The following is a 22,622-nucleotide window of genomic DNA, read 5'->3' as shown; positions in this document are numbered from 1 at the left end:
GGCAGTCACTAAATCTGCTTTCTGGTCTCTCTAGATAAGCTTATTTTGTAATTTTAATGTAAATGAACCATATAATTTGTAGCCTTTCAGACTGGCTTCTTTTACTTGCTGTAATATTTTTAAGGTTCATCCATGTTGCACCATGTATTATTATTTCTTTTTATGGCTGAATAGTATTTCATTGTATGGATATTTTATTAGGAAATTAATTAGTCACTTTTTTGATAGGGGGGAAAAATATCTTTTTTTCCCAAACATCAAAACTTTTTATTTGTATTGGGTTATAGTTGATTATGGAGAAGGCAATGGCAACCTACTCCAGTACTCTTGCCTGGAAAATCCCATGGACGGAGGAGCCTGGTAGGCTACAGTCCATGGGGTCACTAAGAGTCGGACATGACTAAGTGACTTCACTTTCACTTTTTACTTTCATGCATTGGAGAAGGAAATGGCAACCCACTCCAGTATTCTTGCCTGGAGAATCCCAGGGACAGAGGAGCCTGTTGGGCTGCCGTCTACGTGGCTAAGCAGCAGCAGCAGCATAGTTGATTAACAATGTTGTGGTAGTTTCAGTTGAATAACAAAGGGACTCAGCCATACATATATGTGTATCCATTCACCCCCATACCCCCATCCTATCCAGGCTGGCACATAACATTGAGTAGACTTCCATGTGCTATACAGTAGGTTCTTGTTGGTTACCCATTTTGAGTATAGCAAGCTGTACATGACCTTCTGAAACTCCCTTCCTCCTGGCAACCTTAAGTTCATTTTCTGAGTCTGTGAATCTCTTTCTGTTTTGTAAGTAAGTTCATTTGTATCATTTCTTTTCGATATCATAAGATATTCTCCTTCTCTGTCTGACTTACTTCACTCAGTATGAGTTGGTAGACATTTGAATTACTTCCCTTCCCTTTTTGCCTGTTGTGAATAATGCAGCTATGAACTTTTGTGTTCAAGATTTTATGTGATATGTTTCAGTTCTCTGAAAATTCTACATTTTGTTATAGAATTCCTGGCTCATAGGGTAACTGTTTCAGTTTTTGACATACTTCCAAACTGCTTTCCAAATAGTTGTACTGTAATGCCTACCTATCAGAAATGTATCAGAGTTCCAATTTCTTGGCATTTTCTTCTTATATTCTATGTTTTTTCTTAAATTATTATAGTCATCTTAATGAATGTGAAGTGGTTATTGTGGTTTTAGTTTTCAGGAAGATTGAGACCTGTTTCCTTCTAAGAGTTTTAAAGTTTTGGTTCTTATATTTAAATCTTTGATCATTTTTAGTTACTTTTTGTATATGATGTGAAGTAGGGATCCAGATTTGTTCTTTTGCTTGTGTATATCTAGTGGTTACTGCACCATTTGTTGAAAAGATTATTCTTTCTCTATTCAGTTGTCTTAGTTAGCCCCCTTGTGAAGAATTATCTGACCATAAATACAAGGGTTATTTCTGGACTCAGTTCTATGCCACTGATTTATATACATGTTTGTGATCATGACAGTACCACACAGCCTTAATTGCTATAGCTCTTTAGTGAGTTTTTCTAATTCCTTTTTAGGTGACTTGGTTTTATATCCCTGTATATAAAATGGACTATTTAAAATAAATTTAAATAAAACTTAAGAAAGACTCATACTTAATTTATGAGTCTTTATAAATTAATAGAACATTGTGTTTGCTAAATGGTACTCAGTATATATTTTCAATAAGTAAACTGGTAAATATTATTTACCATAGATGTGAGCTCATTCAGTTCAGTTCAGTTGCGCAGTCGTGTCCGACTCTGCGACCCCATGAATTGCAGCACGCCAGGCCTCCCTGTCCATCATCAACTCCCGGAGTTCACCCAAACTCACGTCCATCAAGTTGGTGATGCCGTCCAGCCATCTCATCCTCTGTCGTCTCCTTCTCCTCCTGCCCCCAATCCCTCCCAGCATCAGAGTCTTTGCATGAGGTGGCCAAAGTACTGGAGTTTCAGCTTTAGCATCAGTCCTTCCAAAGAACACCCAGGACTGATCTCCTTTAGAATGGACTAGTTGGATTTCCTTGCAGTCCAAGGGACTCTCAAGAGTCTTTTCCAACACCACAGTTCGAAACCATCAATTCTTCGGTGCTCAGCCTTCTTCACAGTCCAACTTTCACATCCATACATGACCATTGGAAAAACCATAGCCTTGACTAGATGGACCTTTGTTGGCAAAGTAATGTCTCTGCTTTTGAATATGCTATCTAGTGATATAAAATTCTGAACTATTAGCTAATTGAAGATGGCATACTTATTATTACTTTAAGTTTGCTTAAATTTCTTCTTTTTCTTTCTTCTTAGGTTAATACAATCTGTTGGAATGAGACTGGAGAATATATTTTATCTGGCTCAGATGACACCAAACTAGTAATTAGTAATCCTTACAGCAGAAAGGTAAAGTGGTTTTTAAAAATCTACAACTTAATGAGAAAAAAAAAAAGTAGCTAGAAATCAAATAGTGCATAATCATGAAGTGGGCATTTGCAAAGAATGTTGTTATTTTGCTAAAGTTTGTTACATAATTTGGAAGTTATTGCATGCAGTTACTTAATATCTTTAGGAAAACATTAGGTTTCATTCAACTCTAGAAAATTTAAATATGCTTCATTTATTCATGTGGATAAAATTGCAAAAAATGATATCTCAATAAACCATTCTTCATGGGGAAAACTTGATTTTTTTTTCTTTTATGCTCACAGAATCTAATCTTATAATCACAGAATCAGCCAAGCATTTTATGAAACTGAATTTTATCAGTTTACACACAGTGGCTAGGTTCTAATAAAATGCTCATATAACATCCAATTCAGTAAACTGGGATATTATACTGAGTTTTAATTAGGATTATGTTCTAATTTTTATTGGCTGTTTTTCTGACTTATATAAAGTAAGTAGGTATACAGATACTTTATGTGAATGAGAACATTGTAGATTGTCAGACTAAAGTTTTAATATTAGCAATCTTACAGAATAAATGGTTCATTTAAAAATTTTTTTTCTACATTTAAATAGTTTAGATAATTAAATAAATGTTTGTGGTTCTACAGCCTAAAAAGAGGTTCGTATTGAGGCTCTTCTTCATTAAAGGAGAGATAGCTTTACTTAACTGTCCTAACTTAGCAGAGGGAAAGTTGTTTCCAAATCCTGATTGTCTTAGCTTGCAATTACTCAAAGAACCTTTTTCTTACAACAGACAAAACTTCCTAGAATAATGTATATGTGGAATACTTTTGGATTATCACAATCAGAAATTGGGCCTTCCCTGGTGACTCAGATAAAGAATCTGCCTGCAATGAGGGAGACCCAGATTCAGTTCCTAGGGCAGGAAGATCCTCTGGAGAAGGGAATGGCTACCCACTCCAGTATTCCTGCCTGGAGAGTTGATAGAGGAGCCTGGTGGGCTACAGTCCATGGGGTCGCAAAGAGTCGGACACAAGTGAAGTGACAGCATGCAGCACACATCAGAAGTTTAATGTTTATAGTATTTAAATCACTCAAAATCACTCATCTAGATACCAATGGAATAATTTTTTTTTAAATATAGAGCTTTACTTTTTAAAATAAAAATTGTGAAAATATACATTACATAAAATTCAGCTTGTTAACCATTTTCTAGAGTTCAGTGTACCAACATTAAGTTGATTCATATTATTGTGATATCATCACAATCATTGAGCCATAAAACTCCAGTCTTGCAAAGCTGACCCTGCTCATTAAGCAGTAACGCTCCATTCTTCCCTTCTCCAGCGCATGGCAACCATTATTCTATTTTCTATCTCCTTGAATTTGTCTATTCCAGGTACCTCATATAAGTGTTTGTATACAGTATTTGTCCTTATATGACTGGTTTATTTTACTTAGAGTAAGGTCCTTAAGGTTCATCCATGTGTCAGGATTTCTTTTCTTTTTAAAGCTGACATTGTATGTATATATCACATTTTGCTTATGCTTTCATCTGCCAGTGGACACTTGGGTTATTTCCACCTTTTTGGCTATTGTGAATAATGCTGCTATGAGCATAACAGTACAAATATCTCTCCAAGCCCCTGCTTTCAATTATTTTGTGAATATACCTATTGGAGTAATTTTTAAAAGATTTTATTTTCCCTTTAAAGTGATTACTCTTTTCAATTTGAGAAATGACTAACAGATAATACTTTAATAGATTTTAAGTATAAAAAGACTTTATAGTTTTCTTATAGTGGTTTTAATATATCTAAATTTGCTGTCATACAGGAATATTATTGTTTTGAAGCACTGATAATTCATTACATGGGAAAGTAAAGTTTTTTGATCTTGAGTCAGATATTACCTGTTCTTATAGTCCCACTCTATTTTTACATCCTGTGAGTTGATGGAAAAATTAATTTATGGCATATAAAATTTTTAAAACTTTTAAAAAATAGATTTAATTGTTCCTTAGTAATGGCATCATATCTTAATTATATATATCATAGATCTCATATATAAATATAATGTATTAGAAATCTATGATATATATAATTAAGATATGCCATTAATAAGGAACACTTAAATATATATTTTATGTATATATATATATTTGAGATCTATGATAATATATCTATATTATATATATAATATATATATACAAAGGCTTTCCCCCTTAAAGTTACAGGCTAGTTTCTTTGGACCAATTTTCCTACTGAAATGAACTCAAAAATACTTGATTAAAAAATTATACTAAAAGTAACAAAAGACTATTTTGATAGTAAAGAATTATCAGTCTGAAATAGAAGGGAAGTCTTCCCTAGTGGCTCGGTGGTAAAGAATCCACCTGCCAGTGCAGGAGACATGAGTTCAATCCCTGATCTGGGAGGATTCCATGTGCTGTGGAGCAACTAAGCCCTTAAGCCACAACTCTTGAGCCTGTGTTCTAGAGCCTGGGAGTGGCAACACTGAGCCCATGCACGCTAGAGCCTGTGCTCCACAACAAGAGAAGCCACCACAGTGAGAAGCCTGTGCATTGCAACTGAACAGTGGCCCTTGCGCTCCACAGCTGGAGTACAGTAGCCATTGCGCTCCACAGCTGGAGAAAAGCCCACCCAGCAGCGAAGACCCAGCATAGCCAAAAGTGAATAAATAAAATTATACAAAATGGAAGGGAAAAAGGTGAATCCAGAGAAGTGAGCATGATAACTTTTACCCTGAAGATATTTGTCAGTCTTATATCTAAACTTCAGTTTTGGTGGCCTTGAAGGTCAAGGTAAATAGAAACAAAGCTCAGGATCCCAATCATGTATGGATTCCTGTAGGAGACTTTATACAATATTCTGGGACTGTCTATACCATGAGGACTCCCAAAAGTCCTTCTCATGGTATAGATGAAACAGAAGGAAGTTAGTCCTCTGGTAGCCTTGGAGCATCCTGTTAAAGAAATCCTGAATATATGCAAAACTTTGATTTGGCTTCATCCAGCTACCTTTAGTTCTTAGAGCATAAAATGTTATTTGTTTCTTCTGTGCTTTTCTTCTACTTTTCTCGGTTAGTGGTGTGTTCTTTCCCATGCACCTCCTACCTACTTGGCAAGTTTAATTTCATCCTTTGAGCCTCAACTCTTATCTGTTCAGTTCAGTTGCTCAGTCATGTCCAACTCTTTGAGACCCCATGCACTGCAGCATGCCAGGCTTCCCTGTCCTCACCAACTCCCGGAGCCTGCTCAAACTCGTGTCTATTGAGTCAGTGATGCCATCCAACCATCTCATCCTCTGTCATCCCCTTTTCCTCCTGCCCTCAGTCTTTCCCAGGATCAGGGTCTTTCCCAGTGAGTCAGTCCTTTGCATCAGGTGGCCAAAGTATTGAATCTTCAGCTTCATCTGAAATAATCTGTAATAATCTCTAATTTCCTCTAGGTAAATGTAGGCATTCCTTCCCCATGTTCTTGTATTTTATGGATAACTCAGTTACTATGTGGAGAAGGCAATGGCAACCCACTCTGGTATTCTCGCCTGGAAAATCCCATGGACGGAGGAGCCTGGTAGGCTATAGTCCATGGGGTCGCTAAGAGTCAGACACAAATGAGCGAATTCACTTGACTTTTCCTTTCATGCACTGGAGAAGGAAATGGCAGCCCACTCCAGTTTTCTTGCCTGGAGATTCCCAAGGCCGGGGGAGCCTGGTGGGCTGCTGTCTATGGGGTCACACACAGTCGGACATGACTTAAGTGACTTAGCAGCAGCAGCAGCAGCAATTACATGTTTGTGTTTGCATGTTGCTCACTATTAGATTCTAACTTATTTGGGACAACGACAATTTCGTTTTAGTTTCCTCAACACTTAGTAAATTACCTGTTACATAGTAGGTGCTCAATAAGTATGAGTAAAAGAAGGCAAGAAGTTTCTGTATTCAGTGCCTTAGAGAGGAGTAGGGGTGAATTTGGGGAGAGGTGATTTTTACTAAGACATTGAAGAGCTAACATCTTCTATCTGGACACTCCTGGACCAAGCTTAAAGTTTTAGAAGTGTTGTGTATAACATGATGCACAAAGAAAGCGATACGTGCTTGGCCAGAGAGATTAGTGACAGTAACCTGATGATTAGCAGAGTGATGGACGTTATAGCTAGTTCACTTTCACATTTGTTGCTAATTGTATTTTAAAATATCATTTATATTCATTTCATATTGTTACTCTGCCAACGTCCATCTCTTTTGGCCATTAGTTTTAGGTTTTTCTGAAATCCAAGAACGGAAATCCATTTTCGGAATGGTGTTTTCTATTAATCCAAGGAAAGCATACATTAGAAAATATTTCCAGTTTTTAAAATTTATAACTGTTTGCACCTGTCCATCTAGTTTTTCTTAAATTGACACGTTATTGCTGTTTACCTCCAGTAGCATGCCTCTCTATTGATTGCATTGACCCATTTCCACATTAAAAACAAATTACAGCCTTTGATAAAATTACTAACTGTATATACATAATACAGTTTGTTCAACAATTATCTATTAATTAGAGAAGTTCAGTTCAGAACTAAGTCCTGTCCGACTCTTTGCGATGCCATGGACTACAGCATACGAGGCTTCCCTGTCCTTCACCATCTCCTGGAGTTTGCAGAAAATCATGTACATTGAGTTGATGATGCCATCCAACCATCTCATCCTGTCACTCCTGCTCCTCCTGCCTTCGGTCTTCTCTAGCATCAGGGTCTTTTCCAGTGAGTAGTATGTTTCCAATCAGGTGGCTAAAGTATTGGAGTTTCAGCTTCAATATCAGGCCTTCTAATGCACATTCAGGACTGATTTCCTTTAGGATGGACTGGTTGGATCGCCTTGCAGTCCAGGGGATTCTCAAGAGTCTTCTCCAAGACCACAGGTCAAAAGCATCAATTCTTCGGTTCTCAGCTTTCTCCATAGTCCAACTCACATATCCATACATGACTCCTGGAAAAACCATAGCCTTGACTAGACAGACCTTTGTGGACAAAGAAATGTCTCTACTTTTTAACATGCTGTCTGGGTTGTTAATAACTTTTCTTCCAAGGAGTAAGCGTCTTTTAATTTCATGGCTGCAGTCACCATCTACAGTGATTTTGGAGCCCAGAAAAATAAAATCTGCCACTGTTTCCACTGCTTCTTCATCTATTTTCCATGAAGTGATGGGACCTGATGCCATGGTCTTCGTTTTCTGAATGTTGAGCTTTAAGCCAACTTTTTCACTCTCCTCTTTCACTTTCATCACGAAGTTCTTTAGTTCTTCTTCACTTTATCCTATAAGGGTGGTGTTATCGGCATATCTGAGGTAATTGATATTTCTCCCAACAGTCTTGATTCCAGCTTGTGCTTCATCCAGCCCAGCCTTCCTCATGATGTATATAAGTTAAATAAGCAGGGTGACAATATACAGCCTTGACATACTGCTTTTCCTATTTGGAACCAGTCTGTTCCATGTCCAGTTCTAAGTATTGCTTCCTGACCTGCATACAGGTTTCTCAAGAGGCAGGTCACGTGGTCTGGTATTCTCATCTCTTTCAGAATTTTCCACAGTTTATTGTGATCCACACAGTCAAAGGCTTTGGCATAGTCAATAAAGTAGAAATACATGTTATTCTGGAACCCTCTTGCTTTTTCGATGATTCAGCGGATGTTGGCAGTTTGATCTCTGGTTCCTCTGCCTTTTCTAAAACCAGCTTGAATATCTAGATACGGTTTATGTATTGTTGAAGCCTGGCTTCAAGAATTTTGAGCATTACTTTGCTAGCATGTGATATGAGTGCAATTGTGTGGTAGTTGAGCATTCTTTGGCATTGCCTTTCCTACAGATTGGAATGAAAATGGACATTTTCCAGTTCTGTGGTCACTGCTGAGTTTTCCAAATTTGCTGGCATATTGAATGCAGCACTTTCACAGCGTCATCTTTTAGGATTTGAAATAACTTAACTGGAATTCTATCCTCTCCACTAGCTTTGTTTGTAGTGATGCTTCTTAAGGTCCACTTGACTTCACATGGCAGGATGTCTGGCTATAGGTGAGTGATCACACCATTGTGATTATCTGGGTTGTGAAGATCTTTTTTGTACAGTTCTTTTGTGTATTCTTGACACCTCTTCTTAATATCTTCTGCTTCTGTTAGGTCCATACCATTTTTGTCCTTTATCGAGCCCATTTTTGCATGAAATGTTCCCTTGGTATCTCTAATTTTCTTGAAGAGAGCTGTAGTCTTTCCCATTCTATTGTTTCCCTCTATTTGACTGATCACTGAGGAAAGCTTTCTTATCTCTCCTTGCTATTCTTTGGAACTCTGCATTCAAATGGGTATATCTTTACTTTTCTTCTTTGCTTTTGGCTTTTCTTCTTTTCACAGCTATTTGTAAGGCCTCCTTAGACAGCCATTTTGCTTTTTTTGCATTTCTTTTTCTTGGGGATGGTTTTACTTCCTGTCTCCTGTGCAGTGTCATGAACCTCCATCCATAGTTCATCAGGCATTCTGTCTATCAGATCTAGTCCCTTAAATCTATTTCTCACTTTCACTGTATAATCATAAGGGATTTGATTTAGGTTGTACCTGAATGGTTTAGTGGTTTTCCCTACTTTCTTCAGTTTAAGTCTGAATTTGGCAATAAGGAGTTCATGATCTGAGCCACAGTTGTGAGGTAGTTTGAGCATTCTTTGGCATTACCTTTGTTAGTATTTCCACTTTCTTATATAGTGGATTAAGGAAAGAGAAATGTTAGATTTTGACTTGATAAACTAGGTGATCAACGTGGTGGATAGTGATCAACTAGGTGTGGGTGGATAGTGATGTTATTAAGGTGTGGAATACTAGAGAGAGAAGAAATTGGAGTGGGCCATCTGAAATGAAGATATTTTTTCAGAGAGAACAGATTTGTTCAGTAGAAAGGACTTCAGTGTTTACTAATTATTTTAATAGTTACTCTGATTAATTAAGAAATTTCTTTCCATTTTTGAGTGATATATGCCAACACACATTAGTATATTGAATGAGATTCCTGCTTTTGTTTTGGAAGCTATGCATAAACCTGTTAAATAGAGATAAATCAAATTGTTAATAATATCTACTGAAGGTGACTAAAGTCAAAGACCTATCAGATTAAAACTGTGAAAGACCTAGCATACATTGTGTGTACTTATATGTACTTAGCTACTTGGTAAATCATGCTGAAATATATGCTACTTGGTAAATTATGCTGAAATATATGTTGACATTAAAGTCTATGATTCTGTCTTGTTTAAAAGCTTTACATTAATTATTCTCTATGTTATTTCTTATACTTTAATTGAGCAGATCTCTGTGTCTTATACTTGGAGAGAGGAATGAAAAAGTTTAACATGTTTTACACACAATTTTTATTGTCCATTGGCTTTGGTTAATGTAGGTACAATGACTCTCCTCTTTTTTTATTTGACCCTCATTAAATGTGCATTAATGGCCAGGGAAGCCTGGAGTCCTGCAGAGAGTAGGACACGACTGAGTGACTGATCAACAACAGATAAGACCTACAGTGGAGTACTGTATGGTACTCAGCAAACCCTTGTTTTGTTTGTGACCCCAGGACTTAGATGAAGTGACTGTAATACTTATTTAAATTTAAGTATTTACTTCATTTAAGTTGTCAAGGTAATTAGCTGCTAATATTTATCTGTGTTCTGGCTTGGTGTCCTACTGTCAGTTAATGAATTTGTCAATTAGTCTTACATTGTAAATAGTTACTTGAAACCAAGCCAAAAATAAAGTTGATGTATCTTTTCCTAAATTTTTTTTAAATTTGAAAACTGATCGATAAGTTAAAAAGGTAATACAATCAACATCCACAAATAGACTTTTGAAAAAAGTATTTCAGAATAATTTGGAGGTGTCATGCATTTCATGAATACTCTGACATTTGTCTACTAAGAACAAGAACGTTATCCTGTATAACTGTAATGCAGTTACCATGGTCAGAAAGTATAATATTGAATATAGAGTTGATCCTCTTTACTTACAGATTCTATGTTTGCACGTTTACCAACTCATTAAATTTATTTTTACCCTTCCACATCAATAACTTTCAGTGCTTTTCTGGTCATTGATGGCCATTCACATGTACAGAGTGGCAAAAAATTTGAATTGCCTAACTCATACATCAATACACATGTTCTCAGATCAAACAAGGTGCTGCTGGATACGTCTTGTTTCACATCGAATACTGTAAACACACTGCATCCTTTGTGTGATATATTGAATGTCACACGTTTTGCATTTTTGTGCTTTTTGTTCATGACTTCAATGGTTAAAAGGGTCCCCAGTTATCTTCCTGAGTATCATCAAGTCTTCCTCAGTATAAGAAACCTGGAATATACTTTATAGAGAAAATATGTTAGATGAGCTTCATTTGTTACTGTTTGTTGTCCAGTCACTAGTTGTGTCCAACTCTGTGACCCCGTGGACTACAGCCCGCCAGGCTTGCCTGTTCTTCGTTGTCTCCTGTAATTCTCTCAGATTCATGTTCATTGAGTCAGTGACACTATCTCATCCTCTGCCGCTCCCTTTTCTCTTTGCCTTCAGTCTTTCTCAGCATCAAGGTCTTTTCTAATAACTCATTTCTTCACATCAAGTGGCTAAAGTATTGTAGCTTCACCTTCAGCATCAGTCCTTCCAATGAATATTTAGATATGAATTATAGTACTCTTTGCCCTAAGTTCATTGTTAATGAATCAACAATATGTATTAATTAATGTGTCTTTAAACAAACACATACAACAGAGTTACTTATGATTTGTTGATGAAAAGTTTGTGACCAGAGCCTCACAGAAACCTAACCCTGTATTTTCACAGGAGCAGTTAGTTGGTAATGGATACAGCACTTGCTAAGGCAGTGTTAGGACTTCTTGGTGGCTCAGTGGTAAAGAATCCACATGCCAATTCAGGAGTCTTATGTTCAATAACTGGGTTGGGAAGATCTCTTGGGGAAGGAAACAGCAGCCCACTCCAGTATTTTTGCCTGGGAAATCCCTTGGACAGAGGAGCCCAGTGGGCTATAGTCCATGGAGTCACAAAAGAGTCAGACACAACTTATTGATTAAAGAACAATGTAATCTTAGGGGTGACTTTATAGAACATAACTACCAGTAGTAATGAGAATTGCCTGTATGCTATATATATAATATATATGATTTTGTTCTATCGACTAAAAAAATGCACATCCTAAATGTTGAGAATTGTGTTTTATTCAGTGGACATACTGAGGACTTAAGCCAGGGAGACAGCCTCCCAAATATCTCTGAGGGACTGTTCTGAGGAGGTAAAGGGGAGCCAGGATAAGTATAAGAGTTTCTGCAAAAGAAAAAAAACAATCCACAAAACTCCAGGTAATCAGAACATCAAAAGATTAATGCTAATTTAAGAAAATCCAGACATCTCAAATTAATAAATTTAGGAAGATAAATTTTTTCTTTTCTTGGGGAAGATACTGGAATCTGGGCTTAATGAAATTGTTCTTTTGTTCTGGCCCTTAACTATCTAAGGTCCTTTTTTATCTCCATCCTGAATCCCCTCAGGGTACACCATTGGGGGTGTCTGCAGAGGCTGATGGCTTGATGACTGGCAGCCTATTTATCGCTGTTCTAAGTTCCCCTCAGGGTTAACCACTGGAGGTGACTGCAGTGATGCTTGAATGTAGCATGCTCTCTTTAGTGTTACGCAGGCATATCCTAGTATATGCCTGCCATATCTATAGTATACATAGTATCCGTAGTGTATTAGATAGCTTCCCTTATAGCTCAATTGGGAAAGAATCTGCCTGCAGTGCAGGAGGCCTGGGCTTGATTCCTGGGTTGGGAAGATCCCCTGGAGAAGGAAATGGCAACCCACTCCAGTATTCTTGCCTGGAGAGTCTTTTGGACAGAGGAGCCTGGCAGGCTACAGTCCATGGGGTTGCAAGAGTTGGACATGACTTAGTGACTAAACCAGCATATTATATATATATATTACAATATATCTATAGTATATTACATATATCCACACATAGTACATGTACATATATACCTGTATATATTCAAATTTTCCCATTTGTTTCAGTAATGTTCTTTAGCACTGCCATGGCTCTCTTAATCTAGCCCCCAGTGCAGCATCACACATTTCATTTAGTTGTCATATTTCCTTTATCTGCTTGAGAATAGTTCATGCAACTTTTTGGTCTTTCATGACATTGATATGTTGTTTTATTGTTACATTGACTATCAAGTCATTTCATAGAATGTCCCTCCATTTGGATTTGTCTGTTTCTTCATGAGTCGATTAAAATTAAACATTTTTGCTAAGAATTCTCTATGATGTTGTGGTACATGATATTTGTTCCCTGACTGGTGATGTTAAATTTGATCTTTCCATTGTGAGGGTACATTTATCCTTTGTGATTATAAGCTATCTATGAAGTAGTGTGTTGAGATTATGTAAATATTCTTTTTCATAAATGGTTTCAATATTCATTGATTCTTGCCTTAATCAGTTGTTATAATGTCATTACAAATAGTGTTTTTTAATTCTATCATTTCTTCCATATTTACTAATTGACATTTTTTGGTGAATATGAGCATTTACTTTGTCTTTGCCATCGTTTTGAAAAAATTACTATGGGATTATAGATTTTTATTTTTATTCAATAAATTGTAATCTATCACTGATAATCTTTTGGATGCTCAAATTGCTCCAGTTTGTTCAGTAAGACATTTTTTGTTGTTCTTTTATTTATTTAAAAAAATTTTATTGGAGTATAGTTGATTTACAGTAGTATGTTAGTTTTGTTCAGTAAGACATTTAAAGTGAACTAAAGAAACTTTGTGTTTCTGTTTTGACATACTCTCCCTATTTTTTAAAGCACATTTTAAAAATAAAAAACCACAACAGATACTTCCATTGTGCTAAATCTCCATTCTATATACATTGTGGGGATGTACTGGAATTTATTCAGCCAGTCTCCTGTGTTTTGTTTGCTATTATGAATGACTCAGTAAATAACTGTTTTTCTTTTTTGTTTTTTTGTTGGATGTATACCTTCAGAGTAAATTCTTAGAAATAGACTTGTCTGATCAAAGAGTTAATGCATACGTAGTTTTGTGAGGGATTGCTAATTTCCTTTCTATTGGTCTCGCACCACTTAGCATCCCACCAGAATTGTTTAAAGAGCCTGGTGTCCCTCTCCCCACCACACTCACTTATACAGTATGTTGTCAAGCTTTTGAATTTTTGCTTATCTAAAAACTGGAAATTGGTGATCTCAGTATAGTTTCAATTTGCATTTCCTATATGAAGTTGATGGTTTTTCAAAATTTTAAGGCCCATTTGTTTATCTTGGACTATATTCAGATCTTTTGCCCTTTTTTTTTTTTCTCTCTCAATTTTTAAGCACTGTAGGTGGATTGGTCTTTTATCTGCTGTGTTTGTTACAAATGTTGCAATGTTTATTTTAAACCATACTTCTGTCCCAGGAATTCTGATCTTTTAAATTATTAAGGATTTAGGTGTAGGAACTTCTTTATTCTTTACAGACGTAGGAACTTCTGTACCATTTTATTACTTTACTTTTATGATTCTTTAAGATTCAGAATATATTTTTTCATCCTGAAAGGGAATGACTTAATCATTTAGGAAACAATTTCAAAAGTCAATCAAGATAGTCTTTTCATATTTACTATGAGTTTATGAATGAGTCACATATACCAAATAGATAGAAATACACATATTTAATTTTCAAGGCACTCTTGTTGAACCCGTTTGTGTGCCTGATGCACAATGAGGCCAGACAAACCAAAATTGTAGAATTTGGAGCAGAGCAACGTTTATTGCAAGGATCATGCAAGAGCAACAAAGAGACCCAAACTCTCTATGGTTTTCAGGGAAGAAATTTTTACAAACAGAATTTTGGGGGCAGGCTACCAGGTGTGTAACCCCTGCTGGTTGGCTGGTGGTAAGGTAACATTGTTCTAGGAATCTCCAGCCTGGGTCCACATGCTCGGCGTAAAGTTACTGTCCTCCTTCTGGCTAGGGGCCTTAAGTTCTTGTAGAACTCAGAGATGTGTATCAAACTGTTATGCACAACCCCTTCTCCTCCCCTGCAAAGAACCAGAACCAAGTTCCCTTGCCCTTTCTAATTTCCTCAGTCTCCTAATTAGTAACTGAATCTGCCTTTTGGAACTCAGGGAAGATCTAGGAGGCTGAAAGCCGTTTTCCTACAAACAAGAGACAGAAGACACTCAAAGACTTTTATGCCTGGGATGGGCTCACAGGTTCCTGCTTGGTCTCAGTCCCATTTTCTATGATTCTCCTCAGGCATGAGAGAAACAGATATTGGACTAGACAGGAAATAAAATTTGGATAGAGAAGTTAATCATAAACTCTGCAGAGGAACTTAGTTTTAGGGGGACTCTGTTTCAGCACTATTCTTGTTGATATACTTAATCTTCTTTACATCTCAGAGGGAAATAAAATATGTGAGATTCTGATTTTATTTTCTAATTATAATATTGGGTTAGCCAAAAAGTTCATTTGGGATTTTCCATGTTATGCAAAAACTTGAACAAACTTTTTAGCCAACCCAATAGTTTGGACTCAAATGATAATTTTTCATTTGAGCTGAGAGTGTTAATGAGAATTTATTCCTGGCAAGGATTATATTAAGTTTGAATCTGACTGCTTCTTTTTAGGAAATAGTAAATTACTAAAAATTACTCTTAGTAATTTAGTAATTAGTAATAAATTTACTCTTTAGTAATTTAGCAATAAATTACTAAAAACTCCTCTCTGTGTTTTAGGTTTTGACAACAATTCGTTCAGGGCACCGAGCAAATATATTTAGTGCGAAGTTCTTACCATGCACAAATGATAAGCAGATTGTATCCTGCTCTGGAGATGGAGTAATATTTTATACCAACGTTGAGCAAGATGCAGAAACTAACAGACAGTGCCAATTTACATGCCATTATGGAACTACCTATGAGGTACAGTATTACTATGATTTATCTATATGTATATATATGTATATATGTTTTGTGTAAGTGTATATGTATGTGTAGATAGATGTGTGTGTGTATGTACATATTCATGCATAAATAAGTAAAGGTATTATTGACAAAATGTCTAGATTTTCAGTATTTGAGAAAATGTACCTTGATAGGATTGTGAATGAAGTTAAGGAATAAGATGTGAATAATAGTAATGGGGTTTGTAATTCCTTGAGCAACTATAAGAAAACAGATATCAGACTTTAAAGATGCTTCTTTATTGTGCTATAGGGCTGTATACTAGGCTTTAATCTTGTTACCACTTTCTCACTGTTTTATATGAAGTGGCATGGTTATCAAAATGTCAGAAGACATGCTAGTACACTTAAATAAAGGAATCTGATTTCTAAAGGTCATTAATAAGCTCAAGCCCTGAGCTGAATTAAAATGAGGTGAAATGAATCTGGGACTCAGTTATATATACTGCTTTGGTTCAGAAAAACTGCTTATTCTTCAGAAAGCTCTTTTATAATCTTGTCATTGCATTTCTTTGTATCAAAAGATTCATTGTTTTCCCATGTGCTGACATGGTATATTTTTTTCATTACTTGAATTTCAGTTCTTCTGTACCCTCATGTTATGATACATCCTTACAAAAATAGTATTTTATAGCTAAATTTTTGTTAATCTGTTTCTCACAAATTTGGCTTTTAACTGGAAATTGCAGTCAATATATGTTTATTGTGAGTCCTGATATATTTGGATCTATTTATATATCTTATTGTAAGTTTTTTTATTTGAAAGTATTTTCTGTCATTGATTTCCCTGTTCTCTTTTTGACATTCTTTTGAATTTCTCGAAGGGTTTGCATTTGGCCCCTTTTGTTTCTGCTATTGCAAGGAAGATAGACGTTCATATTTTACAAGAGTAGTTAACAAAGTCTAAAGTCAATAAGTACCTTTGCCTTTCTCCTGAATGTATACCTTAGCTCATTATAATCTTTCCATCCCTTGTCTAATTTTATATGCTTATATTGTTCAGAACACTCTATCCTCTTCTGAATCAAAAATATTATCATTGTTTTATTAGTCTTTACTATATTATTAGATTTACCTACATTTTTGCTTGTACTTTTCCCTTTTCTGTTACAGGTTTTCTGTGTGGGGTCGTTTGGTATCTCAAGCACATTCTTTTTTTTTCTTTTTTTCCCATTATACAGTTTGTTTTAAATGTATCAAATATAAAGGTGCAAAGCAAAAAATAAATGTTTTTGAAGCTAGGGGAGTAAGTATGCTATTCCTAGTCAGATACAAACTTAGTTATCACACACGTACACAAATCAAAAATGACATGAAACAGGAAAAACTGAAGAACTTCTTTTGCTTTCAGAAAACAGCCAAGAAACCGAAGACAATTCTTTTTATAATTAAAAAAAATTTTTTTTTCCCGTAGTAGCTAACATGCCTTCTGTAGGCAGTGAAGTTTTTTCTGCTTGTAATGTTAATATATCCATATTTTTACTCTCTATAAAAATCAAGTCTCCCAGTAAAAATGGTATTTTACCACACTAATCTTTCAATTCCATCACTAAAAATGTAGTTATACACAATTTCTAGCCTCTTGGAACACTCTGCATGATGGATTTTAGTCACTGGAATGACTAATTTCTCAGAAAAGCAGCATTGCCTCAACTGTGGTATGATTTGGTGGTCAGTATTCTTGTTTTCTAGTAACGATCTCATAAGCAGGAACACTGGGTTCTTTGTGATTTCATCAATCAAGGAAACATTTCCGAGCAGCTTCTGAGCAAACATTTCTTAACAGGTTGATCACAGATCTGGGGTCTTCACTCTTCATAATGGCACTGCCAGACACAATTGTGTTAGCTCCTGCCTCTTCCCATTTATGGATGGTGTCTGGACCTACTCCACCATCAACCTCGATGTCCAAAGATGGGAACTGGGTCCTCAGGCAGTGAACCTTTGGCATCATATCTTTCATGAGTTTCTGCCCTCCAAGCCCATGTTTCACTGTCATAACCAAGGCCATATCTATGATTGATTAGCCCATGGTGTCAAATACTCACCTGTAGTTCCAGGTTTGATAGCAAGGCCAACCTTCATTCCATTCTCTCAAATGTCTTTGGTCAAAGCTCCTGGCTTGTCTGTAGCCTCCAGATGAAAGGTATGTTGATTGGCTCCTGCTATAGCCATTGGTTTTACCCACTGTTCTGGCCTGGACACCATCATGTGCATGTCAAAGGAAGGGTCCTGGCGTAGCTCCTTTTGGAGGCTTTCTACCGCAGGGTGACCAAAGGTGATGTTGGGAACAAAATGCCCATCTGTTACATCCAGGTGCAGATAATCAACCTCAGAGTCCAGCATCTGGAGGAACTCGGCCCCTAAACCGGCCAGGTTACTGTTGTGGATGGATGGGCCAATTTTGCAGCCAGATGCCATCGTGCTAGTGCTCCAGAGCTAAAGTACATTCTTTACCGGTTCCTTTAAGTCAGAGTTTGCTGATATAAAACAATTTTAGTCCTATTTTCCTTTTATATCATTCACTTCTTCCCTTTTCATCCTTTTCTAGAAAATATCTTTTTTATGTCAGTTCTTCAGAGGTAGTCTTACTAGATACAGGCTTCTAGTTTGACAGTTACTCTATTTCAGGTGATATTTCACTGTATTCTGACTTGACTTTTGAAGTTGAGCAGTCAATCAACAGTTTAATTGTGATTCCTTTGTATTTAAGTTATCTCTTCCTTGACTGAATTTAATTCTGTTTTTCTTTGTGTGTTTTTTTTTTTCCTTCATTGATGTCACAACAGTGTATTGAGGTATGGATTTCCTTTTGATTTTTCTTGGAATTTTTATGTGTTCTTAGTCTGAGAAATTGGAATCTTGAAAAATGAGGGAGATTTATAGATAAATAAGTTTTTAGTTCTTTCCCATTCTCTGTATTTTTTATTCTGGAATTCTGATTAGATATATGTTAAGACCTTCCTGTTCCATCTAGCATTAAACTTTTCCCCCCCATTGAAGTACAAACCATAAAGAAAAAGTACAGAACACTGAGTATATCTCAGTAAATTATCACAAAGTGAATTTGTTCATGTAGCAGCCACAAAGATCAAGAAATATAAGGCATTAAGGACTTCCCCGAAGCTGCTGTATCCTGATTTCCATGATCTTATTTTTCTAACCACTTTAGTTTTTTTGTTTTTGAACATTATATGCAGTGAGTCATATTAAATGGTCTTTTGTTTCTTTTTAAATTTGTTATTCTTTGCTGAACAAAGTCTCCCTTAGGTTTGTGAAACTCATCTGTGTTGTGTACCACTACAGTGTGTTTATTTTCCTGCTTTTTAGTGTTCGACTGTGTGAATAAGCCACAGCTGGTGGGTCTGTTCTACTGCTGATGAAAATTTTAAATTTGATTTTCAATTTGGAGAACATACTTTACATGACTTTCAGTATTTATGTTTAGAAGTAAACTTTTTCTGTCATAGGATATGTATTTGTTTATTTTAGAGATAGTGCCAAATATTTATCCAAAGTGTAACAGCGTGCGTTCCCACCAATAGCATATAATAAGAATTCCTTTTGCTCCTCATCTTTGCCAACAGTATATATGGTTAATCTCTAATTTTGAACAGGCTTATTTAAATGTCTTTTACGGTTGTTACTTCTGAGGTTACTGCATAGTTTATTGGTTATTTAGATATACTGTTTTGTCAAGTGCCTATTCAGAATTCTTTCCTAATCTTTCTATTAGGTTGTCCCTTTTATTTCATTATTACTGTTGATTTATAGGAATTTCTTTTATCTTCAGCATATGAAACTATCTCTTCCAACTCTGTGGTTGTATTTTCACTCTCCTAATGGTGTCTTTTCATGAACAAAAGTTATCTGTGTTGTCTTAATGTATTGGTCTTTTTTTTTTAAAAAATTGTACCTGCTTTCTGTATCCTGCTCAAAAAAGTCTTTTTCTTTCTGAAGGTTATGGAGACATTCTTCTGTTTCAGACTCTCTTTTAGAAAGACTATTGTTTTGTCTTTTGCATTTAGATCTTGTTTTGCTCTTGTTCAGTTGCTAAGTCCTGTCTGACTCTTGTGACCACATGGATAGCAGTACACCAGGCTTGTTTGTCCTTCACTATTTTCCAGAGTTTTCTCAAAATCACTGTTTCCTAAATTTTCTCAAATGGACCCCTGTCCATTGATTCAGTGATGCTGTATAACCATCTCATCCTCTGCTGCCCCCTTCTCATCTTGCCTTCAATCTTTCCCAGTATCAGAATGTTTTCCAGTGAGTCTGCTCTTCAGATGGCCAAAGTATTGGAGCTTCAGCTCCAGCATCATTTCTTCCAATGAATATTCAGGACTGATTTCCTTTAGGACTGACTGGTTTGATCTCTGCATCCCAAGGGACTCTCAAGAGTCTTTTCCAGTACCACCAGCATTCAGTTCTTTGGTGCTCAACTTTCTTTATGATCCAATGCTCACATATGTACATGACTCCTGGAAAAACCATATTTTTGATTATATGTACCTTTGTTGGCAAACTGATCTTTGCTTTTTATTGCACTGCCTAGGTTTGTCATAGCTTTCCTTCCAAGGAGCAATCATCTTTTAATTTCATGGCTACAGTCACTGTACACAGTGATTTTGGAGCCCAGGAAAATGAAATCTGTTAATATTTCCACTTTTTACGCTTCTATTTGCCATGAAGTGATGGGACTAGATATCATAATCTTATTTAGTTTTTTGAATGTAGAGTTTAAGCCAGCTTTTTCACTCCTCATTCACCATCATCAAGAGGCTCTTTATTTCTCTTTACTTTCTGCTGTTAGAGTGGCATCATCTTCATATCTGAGGTTATTGATGTTTCTTCCAGCAATCTTGATTCCAGCTTGTGATTCATCCAGCTCAGCATTTAGCATGATACACTCTTTATATGACAGAATGCGGTCCACTGGAGAAGGGAATGGCAAACCACTTCAGTATTCTTGCCTTGAGAACCCCATGAACAGTATGAAAAGGCAAAATGATAGGATACTGAAAGAGAAACTCCCTGGGTCAGTAGATGCCCAATATGCTACTGGAGATCAGTGGAGAAATTACTTCAGAAAGAATGAAGGGATGGAGCCAAAGCAAAAACAATACCCAGCTGTGGATGTGACTGGTGATAGAAGCAAGGTCCGATGCTGTGAAGAGCAATATTGCATAGGTACCTGGAATGTCAGGTCCATGAATCAAGGCAAATTGGAAGTGGTCTAACAGGAGATGGCGAGAGTGAACGTCAACATTCCAGGAATCAGCGAACTAAAATGGACTGGAATGGGTGAATTTAACTCAGATGACCATTATAACTACTACTGTGGGCAGGAATCCCTTAGAAGAAGTGGAGTAGCCATCATGGTCAACAAGAGAGTCCAAAATGCAGTGCTGCTGCTGCTGCTAAGTCGCTTCAGTTGTGTCCGACTCTGTGCGATCCCATAGATGGCAGCCCACGAGGCTCCCCCATCCCTGAGATTCTCCAGGCAAGAACACTGGAGTGGGTTGCCATTGCCTTCTGCAATGCAGGAAAGTGAAAAGTGAAAGGGAAGTTGCTGAGTCTTATCCGACTCTTAGCGACCCCATGGACTGCAGCCCACCAGGCTCCTCCATCCATGGGATTTTCCAGGCAAGAGTACTGGAGTGGGGTGCCATTGCCTTCTCCGCCAAAATGCAGTACTTGGATGCAATCTCAAAAGCAACTGAATGATCTTTGTTCGTTTCCGAGGCAAACCATTCAGTATCACGGTAATCCAAGCCTATGCCCTGACCAGTAATGCTGAAGAAGCTGAAGTTGAACGGTTCTATGAAGACCTACAAGACCTTTTAGAACTAACACCCAAAAAAGATGTCCTTTTCATTATAGGGGACTGGAATGCAAAAGTAGGAAGTCATGAAACACCTGGAGTAACAGGCAAATTTGGCCTTGGAATACAGAATGAAGCAGGGCAAAGGCTAAATAAGAGTTTTGCCAAGAGAACGCCCTGGTCATAGCAAACACCCTCTTCCAAAAACACAAGAGAAGACTCTACACATGGACATCACCAGATGGTGAACACCAAAATCAGACTGATTATATTCTTTGCAGTCAAAGATGGAGAAGCTCTATAGTGTCAGCAAAAACAAGACCGGGAGCTGACTGTGGCTCAGATCATGCACTCCTTATTGCCAAATTCAGACTTAAATTGAAGAAAGTGGGGGAAACCACTAGACCATTCATGTATGACCTAAATCAAATCCCTTATGATTATACAGTGAGAGTGAGAAATAGATTTAAGGGACTAGATCTGATAGAGTGCCTGATGAACTATGGACAGAGGTTTGTGACATTGTACAGGAGACAGGGATCAAGACCATCCCCATGGAAAAGAAATGCAATAAAGCAAAATGGCTGTCTGAGGAGGCCTTACAAATAGCTATGAAAAGAAGAGAAGCGAAAAGCAAAGGAGAAAAGGAAAGGTATAAGCCTCTGAATGCAAAGTTCCAAAGAATAGCAAGGAGAGATAAGAAAGCCTTCCTCAGCGATCAATGCAAATAAATAGAGGAAAACAACAGAATGGGAGAGACTAGAGCTCTCTTCAAGAAAATTAGAGATACCAAGGGAACATTTCATGCAAAGATGAGCTCGATAAAGGACAGAAATGGTATGGACCTAACAGAAGCAGAAGATATCAAGAAGATGTGGCAAGAATACACAGAAGAACTGTACAAAAAAGATCTTCACGACCCAGATAATCACCATGGTGTGATCACTGACCTAGAGCCAGACATCCTGGAATGTTAAGTCAAGCGGGCCTTAGAAAGCATCACTATAAACAAAGCTAGTGGAGGTGATGGAATTCCAGTTGAGCTATTCAAATCCTGAAAGATGATGCTGTGAAAGTGTTGCACTCAGTATGCCAGCAAATAGGGAAAACTCAGCAGTGGCCACAGGACTGGAAAAGGTCAGTTTCATTCCAATCTCAAAGAAAGCCAATCCCAAAGAATGCTCAAACTATCACACAGTTGCACTCATCTCATACGCTAGTAAAGTAATGCTCAAAATTCCTCAAGCCAGGCTTCAGCAATATGTGAACCATGAACT

At 36.9% G+C, this 22,622-nt stretch overlaps 1 protein-coding gene and 1 pseudogene across 9 annotated transcripts in view; one reads left to right on the top strand and one right to left on the bottom strand.

Annotated features, from left to right (window-relative positions):
• DCAF6 (DDB1 and CUL4 associated factor 6) overlaps positions 1–22,622 on the top strand; it is a 181,645-nt gene that overhangs the window by 46,354 nt on the left and 112,669 nt on the right. For all 9 annotated transcript variants that reach the window (XM_059884583.1, XM_059884582.1, NM_001191229.1 and 6 more), the window contains 2 exons: positions 2,332–2,424; positions 15,295–15,480. In XM_059884583.1, the coding sequence (XP_059740566.1) occupies positions 2,332–2,424; positions 15,295–15,480 (279 nt within the window). The remainder of the gene's footprint in view (positions 1–2,331; positions 2,425–15,294; positions 15,481–22,622) is intronic.
• On the bottom strand, positions 17,196–18,078 carry LOC132344810 (ribulose-phosphate 3-epimerase-like; annotated as a pseudogene).

The sequence above is a fragment of the Bos taurus genome, chromosome 3, assembly GCF_002263795.3.
Source record: "Bos taurus isolate L1 Dominette 01449 registration number 42190680 breed Hereford chromosome 3, ARS-UCD2.0, whole genome shotgun sequence".
Lineage (NCBI taxonomy): Eukaryota > Metazoa > Chordata > Mammalia > Artiodactyla > Bovidae > Bos > Bos taurus.
The sequence above is the reverse complement of the archived record's forward strand: the minus strand, read 5'-3'. Positions and strand labels throughout refer to the sequence as shown.